The following is an 8,119-nucleotide window of genomic DNA, read 5'->3' as shown; positions in this document are numbered from 1 at the left end:
TTCGGCCGGGGCGTCCCCGTTCAGGGCTCGGGGCAGCGGCGGCGGCGGCGGCGCCCGGGCTCCATCGGGGGAGCGAAGCGCGCGAGTGCAGCTCCGCGGGCCCCGCGGCGGCGCTGGAGGCGCGAGGAGGAGCGGCTGCTCCTTTGGGGTGACGGCGGGGAAGTGTGAGGGAGCCTTGCGAGAGGCGCCTAGGCAGCCGCTCGGCTCCCCGCGGGGAGGGCTGGAGGAGGGGCCGGAGCCAAGACAACTCGCCGCCCTAGCAGCTTGCCAGCGCGCCGCGAGCCCCGGGCGCGGACGGTGGCGCTAACTACTCCTCGCAGCCGGGGAGGCGGCACTGACGTCAAGCTCCGGGACTGGGACCCGAGCCACAGCTGTCATTTAAAGAGATAGGCGCGAGCCGCTGGCTGCGGGGCTCCGACGCTAGGGGGCGGGGCGGGGGCCGAGCTCGGAGGGGGAGGCTACTTGGCAGCGGGCGGGAGGAGCGCGCAGGGAACCCGAAACACCGCGTGGGGGGCGGGGAAGGACCGCTTCTCTTCTTCATTCCTTGCATTTCGTCCGTCCTTCCGTCCTTCCGTCCCTCCCTCCTTCCTTCTCTTCCTTCTCCACCTTCCTTCCTTACCTTCCTTCCTTTCCCTTACTAGTAAAACTAGTTGGGGCGAAGGGGGTGTTTTTTCTCCGTTAGGGTGAGCGTCGGGGGGGAGGGCTGGATGGTTTTCTTACAGCAAAACTAAGAGGCTTCTAATCTGAAATTATTACAAATATTGGCGTGCAAGCACTGAGTGCAAAGACTGCGTGGCTGTGAATCTCTTGAGGGGCTTTTGCCGTATGTTGAAGTGAAGGGCGAAATGCCCAAACCTCTACTACAATCAGTCGCCGTGATTGGATATTTAACTGCGTGCGCTACATATAACCGAAGAACCTTTAATATCTCATTTCAAGTCACAAAACTAATAAAGGGTTGTATGTAACGTGACTGTTTTCTTCTTTCAACTTTTCAATATTTGATTCATAGTAAATTCTTAGTAAATGTTTATGAACTCCACGGGGCAAGAAAAATGGCTTGGTTTATTAGTTGCCTAATAGGCCACAAAATGAAAATTATATGCATTTAGGCTTACCTTAATTTCCACTTACATATAGCACAGGTACGTACAATCTGCGAGATCAGCATTATTTGTGATGAAGAGTAAGGATAGAAATGCAAATGAGAATGTTCCTTTCTTGTGCTATCCACATAGGGCATCCTTTTGTGTTCAAAAACATAAAAAAAATTGATTTATGAAGTACAAAAGGGAAGAGTACTGTTGTACAAAGTAATTCACATCATAATTATTATAATGATATTACAGATGAACTTTATCCATTAATAGATAAAATAATGTACAGATTTTAATGTTCTTTAAAAAAATTCTGAATGCCTATTTAGGATTCCTTTTCTGAATCCCCCCCCCCCAAAATACTGGATACAAAATAACAGTACTAACCTCGAAAATTTTTAAATAATACATTATTCTTTGGAATATTATGAACAATACTTAATTCATGATCCTTCTAAGCCCTGTCCACAGAAAATGTTATATCGGTTTTGAAGTTAGGTTACTTAAGATTGTGAGAACCTAGTGGACCAGTGAAGGAATGCAGCACATCTTCTAAAAGACACAGACTTAAAAACTGGGTTTAAGATCTGCATCTTCATGCAATTCTTCTTCAAGCCAATTGCCCCCAAATTTATAAACTGATCAAATTAAGATGTAGAATTGATTCTCACCTTATTCATATAAAAACTAACAACACAAAGCATTTGGAATTTAAAATAATAGTTCCTGGAAAATAAATTAATAGATCTTCATAACCTTTATAGATGAATAAATAATAATGCCTCAAACCGTTACTAATGAAGCCCATTTATCATAAGGGAAATGTCCCTCATGATAACTATGGTACAAACCATAGAATCTCAATGAGGTGGACATATAATTCATATGCATATTTATCTATGAATATGAGGCCTCCAATATTATCAGGTTAAAATTCATTTTAATTTTTTAATTACACAAAATATTCTTCTAAAATAAAATGGTCTAAAATTTATACTCTAAATGAATCATCTTAGAAATTCTTAATGAAATGCATTGTCTGATATATTGCTTCTTAAAATTATTCCTTCAGTGTTGATTGAACATTTTTCTTTCATCCCTTCTCTCCCCATACTTCTCTCTCACCCCCTCCCCTAACTAAACCCTCCAACCAAACTCCAAACTAAACAAACTGCAGAATGTCTTTTCCTTTCTTTCTTTCCTTCTCTCTTTCCTTCTTCCTTCCTTCCTTCCTTTCTTCCTTCCTTCCTTCCTTCCTTCCTTCCTTCCTTCCTTCCTTCCTTCCTTTCTTTCTTTCTTTCTCTCTCTCTCTCTCTCTCTTTCTTTCTTTCTTTCTTTCTTTCTTTCTTTCTTTCTTTCTTTCTTTCTTTCTTTCTTTCTTTCTTCCAGAAACACCTTTCCTTTTCTACCAGTTCCCCAACCTTTTCCCCCTGTTTACTTCTTCCCTGAGGTCTCAGCTTAAATAGCATCTTTCCTGGAAATCTTTCGGGTGTTCCCACAGCACTCTGTCCTTACCCATGGGCAGGGTTTATCACACTGATATGTCATTGTCTCTCATGAGATTGTAAGTACGACATACAGCCATATGCACTATTCTATCCTTAGCATGGTGCCTAGCTCATAAGAGATAGAAAATTTCTATTTGTTGAGTGCTTACTGCACATCAATATATTTATATTTGATGAACACATTTATATGAAACAGTGTGCTAGACAGTGGACTATTCAATGAGATGAGTAAGACTTGGTCCTTCAAAATTCTAACTAGGAAGAAGGAGAACAGAGTCTGATCAAAAGAAACTCAATCTAGTGAAGAAGGGAAAACAAGAAAGAGATCTGCACTATTGGAACAATTGTTTTGATGAGCTGAGCAATCAACACCAAACACTATACAGGTGTACCTCATTTTATTGCACTTCAAAGATACTGCTATTCTTCGAAATTGAAGGTTTGTGGCAACCCCACATGGAGCAAATCTATCGACACTATTTTCTTCCAATAGCATTTATTCACTTTGTATCTCTGTGTCACGTTTTGGTAACTCTCACAAAATTTCAAACTCTTTCATTATTATTATATTTGCTGTGGTGATCTGTGATCAGTGATCACTGATTTACTATATAGATGTTTTGGGGTTTCACAGACCATGCCCAAGCAAAATTGATAAACACTATCTGTTCTGAATGCTCCACAGACCAGCTATTCCCCCATCTCTGTTCACTTCCTCAAGCCTCTCTACTTCCTAAGACACAAACTATCGGTATTAGGCCAGTTAATAATCCTACAATGGCTTCTAAGTGTCCATTCAAGAGTAAGAGTCCCACGTGTTTCACTTCAAATTAAAAGCAACAAATAATTAAGCTTAGTGAGGAAAGCATGTTGAAAGTAAAGGTAGGCTGACAACTAGAAATCTTGTGCCAAACAATTAGCCAAATTGTGACTGCAAAGGAAAAGTTCTTGAAGGACATTAAAAGTGCTACTCTAGTGAACACATGAGTGATAGGAAAGCAGAACAATCTTATTGCTAATATGGAGAAAGTCTGAGTGACTGGTCTGGATAGAAGATCAAACCAGCCATAACCCTAGGCCAAAGCATAATCCAGAGCATGACTCTAACTCTCTCCAATTCTGTGAAGGTTGAGAGAGGTGAGGAGGCTGCAGAAGAGAAGTTGGAAGCTAGCAGAAGTTGGGGTTCATGTGATTTAGGGAAAAAAGCTTCCTCTCCAAGATAAAAGTGCAAGGTGAAGCCACAAGTGCTGATGTAGAAGCTGCAGCAAGTCATCCAAAGATTGGCTAAAATAACTCAGGAAGTGACCATACTAAGCAGCAGATTTTCAGTGAAGGCAAAACAGCCTCATATTGGAAAATGCCATCTAAAATTTTCATAGCTAGAAAGAAGAAGTCAATGCCTGGCTTCAAAGTTTCAAAGGGCAGGATGACTCCCTTGTTAGGGGCTAATACAGCCAGTGACTTTAAATTGAAGCCAATGCTCATTTACCATTATAAAAATCCTAAGATTTACATTAAATCTACTCTGTCTGTGCTTTATAAGTGGAAAAACAAAGCCTGATGACAGCACATTTATTTACAACATGCTTTATTGAATACTTTAAGCCCATTGTTGAGACCTACTGCTCAGAAGAAAAAATTCCTCTCTTGCTGCACCTGGTAAGCCAAGAACTCTGATGACGATATACAATGACATTAATGTTGTTTCCATGCCTGCTAAATATCGTCCATGCTGCAGTCCATGAATCAAGGAGACATTTTGATTTCAAGTCTTATTTAAGAAATAGCTTTGATAAGGCTTTAGCTGCCACAGACGGTGATTCCCCTGGCAGATATGAGCAAAGTAAAAGTTAAAAGCTTCTGGGTAAGATTCAGGACTATGGATGCCATTAAGAGCATTTGTGATTCATGGGAAGAGATCACAATATCAACATTAACAGGAGTTTGGAAGAATTTGATTCTGAGTCTCGTGAATGACTGTGAGGGTTTCAAGACTTCAGTGGAGGGAGTGACTGCAGACATAGTGGAAATAGCCAAAGAGCTAGAATGAGAAGTGGAGCCTTACTGAGAGAGGATGAAATCCTGTCATTTGCAACAATGTAGTTGGAACTAGAGGGTATTATGCAAAGTGAAATAAGCCAGTCAGAGACAGACAGATATGTTTTCACTCATATGTGGAGTTAGAGAAACTGAATGGAAGATCATGGGGGAAGGGAAGGGAGAAACAGTTTCAAACGGAGAGGGACGTAAACCATAAGAGATAAATACAGAGAACAAATTGAGGGTTGAAGGGGGACAGGGAGAAGGGGAAAATGGGTGATAGGCATTGAGGAGGGCACTTGTTGGGATGAGAACTGGGTGTTGTATGGAAGCGATGAATCATGGCAATACACCCCCAAAACCAAGAGCACACTGTATACATTGTTATGTTAGCTAACATGACAATAAATTATATTTAGGGGGAAAAGAGATGACGGGGGATAAAAAGAAGTGGAGCCTGAAGAATGCACTAAATTCCTACAATCTTATCATATAATTTCAACAGATGAGGAATTGCTTCTTATGAGTGAGCAAAAAAAGTGGTTTCTTGAAAGAGAATCTACTCCTGGCAAAGATGCTGTGAAGATTGTTGAAATTATAACAAAGAAGTTACTCTATTACATAAACTTAGTTGATAAAGCAGCAGCAGGATTTGAGAAGATTTGACTCCAATTCTGAAAACCCCACTGTGGGTAAAATACTATCAAAGAACATTCATTGCATGCTACAGAGAAATCGTTCATAAGAGGAAGTCAATCAATGCAAGGTTCGTTGTCTTATTTTAAGAAATTGTCACAGCCACTCTAGCCATCAGCAACCAGCACCCTGATCAGTCAGCAAGCATCAGAATCAGGTAAAACCCTGCACCAGCAAAAAGATTATGACTTGTTGAAAGCTTAGGTGATGATTAACATATTTTTAGCAATAAGGTAGTTTTAATTAAGGCATAAAAATTGTGGAGTTTTTTAGAAGAGATGTTATTATACACTTAACACACTACACTGTAGTATAAACACAACTTTTATATGCACTGAAGCAAGTGAGCATTGAGGTATGCCTATAATCAAAACCATCTTGCTCTAAGCCACAGATACCAGTAATGCTCCCTATGCCACTCTGACCAAAAAGATGGGTCCTTAAGATCTTCTACTGCTGTGCAAAAATAAGACATCAAACTTCTCTGACTAGAAACTACACTAGATCACTTCACTTTTCCAGCACATTTTAAAATAACCTGGTCAAAGAGCGCCTGGGTGGCTCAGTTGGTAAAGCCTCCAACTTTGCTCAGGTCATGATCTTGTGGTCCATGAGTTCAAGCCCTATGTCTGTCTCTGAGCTGACAGCTCAGGGCCTGGAGCCTGCTTCATATTCTGTGTATCCTTCTCTCTCAGCTCCTCCCCTGCTCACACTCTTGTTTCTCTCTCTTGAAAATAAATACTTTTTAAAAATGTAAATATCAAGGTCAAAATTGTGTCTCTCAAAACACAGCAAACTAGCCAAAAAGTAGCTATTGTGCCCAGATTATAACAAATAATTTGTTTTTTAAAATAAAGAAAATATATCTGTTGGGAGTCATTTCTGACTAAGTTGAGAATACTCCTTGAGAGGTTAAGGTGGGTTTGCATGGCATCTCGCCAACAGATGATGACCGATATCCACTCCTACTCAATTATTTTTGCTTGAGCACCGACCCCCCCCCAAGACACCCTGCTGATTGGTATAGGGAGTAACTTATCCCCTTATTCTGGCCCTAAAATATGCAGATTGCACCTTGTGAAAAAGTTATTATAAGAATTTCTTCTTTTGTGTTTATGGGAGCAAATATTGCATGTCCTGAGAAACCTGTTTTTCTTCCCCTCAAGAAAACAGGCTACTGACCCCTGCTCACAAAGAACTAACTTTTGCCTTTGCTATGCTAAAAACATTACCTTATATATGAATGCGGAAGATACCTTCCTTCCCCATATGATAAGCATCTAAATCACTTACATCAATCACTATTGATAAAAATTATGTATGAGTCTTCTACCAATCTATGTTCTGGGGAAATTTTACATACCAAAGAAATTTGTCATCAGAAATCATTGCCTAAGGCAAACACCACGTCTGTGCTGTGCCCCATACGTTTTAACCACAAATAAAGCTGAGCCTCAGTCAGTGCAGAGATGCCTGCCCAGTGATGAGAAAGAAACTCCTGGCTCTCTCATCCCGCCTCTTGCGCTGACACCGTCCCTCCTTCAGGGAACCGCGGACCAGCTGGAGCTGGACTCCAGCAGGTGTCTTCACTACCCTGAGATTTACTTAAAACCAGGTATCTTCTTTGATAGGGGAAGAAGAACACAGAAGGTAACAATGAAATCCAAACTCAGGTTGACCTGGATTAAAATCTGACTTTGCTTTGTGCTAGCTTTTTGATTTGATCAAGCTACTTAACCTCTCTAAACCTCAGTTTTTCTCATGGATACAGTGAAAATAATAAAGATCACAGGCTTCTTACTGTGATTTTGTGTTCAGTCACAGGTCCATTCAGGTTTAATGGAGGTCACCATATTCATTTTATCTGTTTCACACCATTGTTCTCAGGGAAGACCGCAGAGCCACATCCTAAGAGACGTAACTGAGATCCCAAGCAGATACATTACAAGTCTATATAATTACAGTAGCTCTGGTTTCCTTTCAATTGTCTCACTCGTCGAACCTAAAGTAACATAGCCTTACCATCTTGAAGATCCCCACGCCACCCCCCAGCATGTCCTTCCTTGTCTACAGTCATTATTGTCCCTCTCTTGTTGCACTTCATCAGCTGAGGCACTGATATTTCACTGATTTAATTTACCTTCGTCTTTTTCTTTTCTTTTAGCTTTATTCAGTCATTTGACTATGATCAAGGCTTTGTATCCAACATCAATTACACTTCTAGCTTTTAGGAACCACCCTGGTATCTGTTTTTCCTAGTCAAGACAGTTAAAAGTTTTATCAAACAAGCAAAGAAACAAAGCTCAAGGGTTTGTAATTCTATGCAGAAATCCCAAGATTCTTCCTGTAGCTTTGCAGTTTTTAGAGCAGTGTGTTGTCCTATAAAAATACGTCAACCACATATGTAATTTTAAAAATTTCCAGTAACTACATTAAAACAGTAAAAATAAAATAGATAAAATTATTTTAATAATGTCATTTATTTAGCCTGGCATATCCAAAATGTTATCAATAAAAAATTTGTTGATGACATAGTTTACATTTTTTTCCAAACTAGGTTTTCAAAACATGCTATGTATTTTACACTTATAACACACCTCAATTTCGACTAGTCTGTACTTCATGTTTTCAAAGTCCATATATGGCCAGGTGCTACTGTGTTGCACAGCACAGCTCTACAACATTTGTGACTCTAATATCTGCTTATTTTAAAGATTAGGTAAGTAACATATCTTTTAAATGATTTCATTACAGGACTTGTAAAAGGAGGAGGCTGGA

The 8,119-nt window shown here is 40.3% G+C and overlaps 1 protein-coding gene across 1 annotated transcript in view; it reads right to left on the bottom strand.

Annotated features, from left to right (window-relative positions):
• Positions 1 to 550, bottom strand: part of KCTD8 (potassium channel tetramerization domain containing 8) — a 262,619-nt gene extending 262,069 nt beyond the window's left edge. Inside the window, exons 1-2 of the mRNA XM_029952117.1 lie at positions 420 to 550; positions 7 to 220 (exon numbers count right to left, since the gene is read on the bottom strand). Coding sequence (XP_029807977.1) covers positions 7 to 220; positions 420 to 550 — 345 coding nt within the window. The remainder of the gene's footprint in view (positions 1 to 6; positions 221 to 419) is intronic.
• Positions 551 to 8,119: the final 7,569 nt, after the last annotated feature.

The sequence above is a fragment of the Suricata suricatta genome, chromosome 1 (assembly GCF_006229205.1).
Source record: "Suricata suricatta isolate VVHF042 chromosome 1, meerkat_22Aug2017_6uvM2_HiC, whole genome shotgun sequence".
Lineage (NCBI taxonomy): Eukaryota > Metazoa > Chordata > Mammalia > Carnivora > Herpestidae > Suricata > Suricata suricatta.
This window is presented reverse-complemented; position numbering and strand designations above follow the sequence as displayed.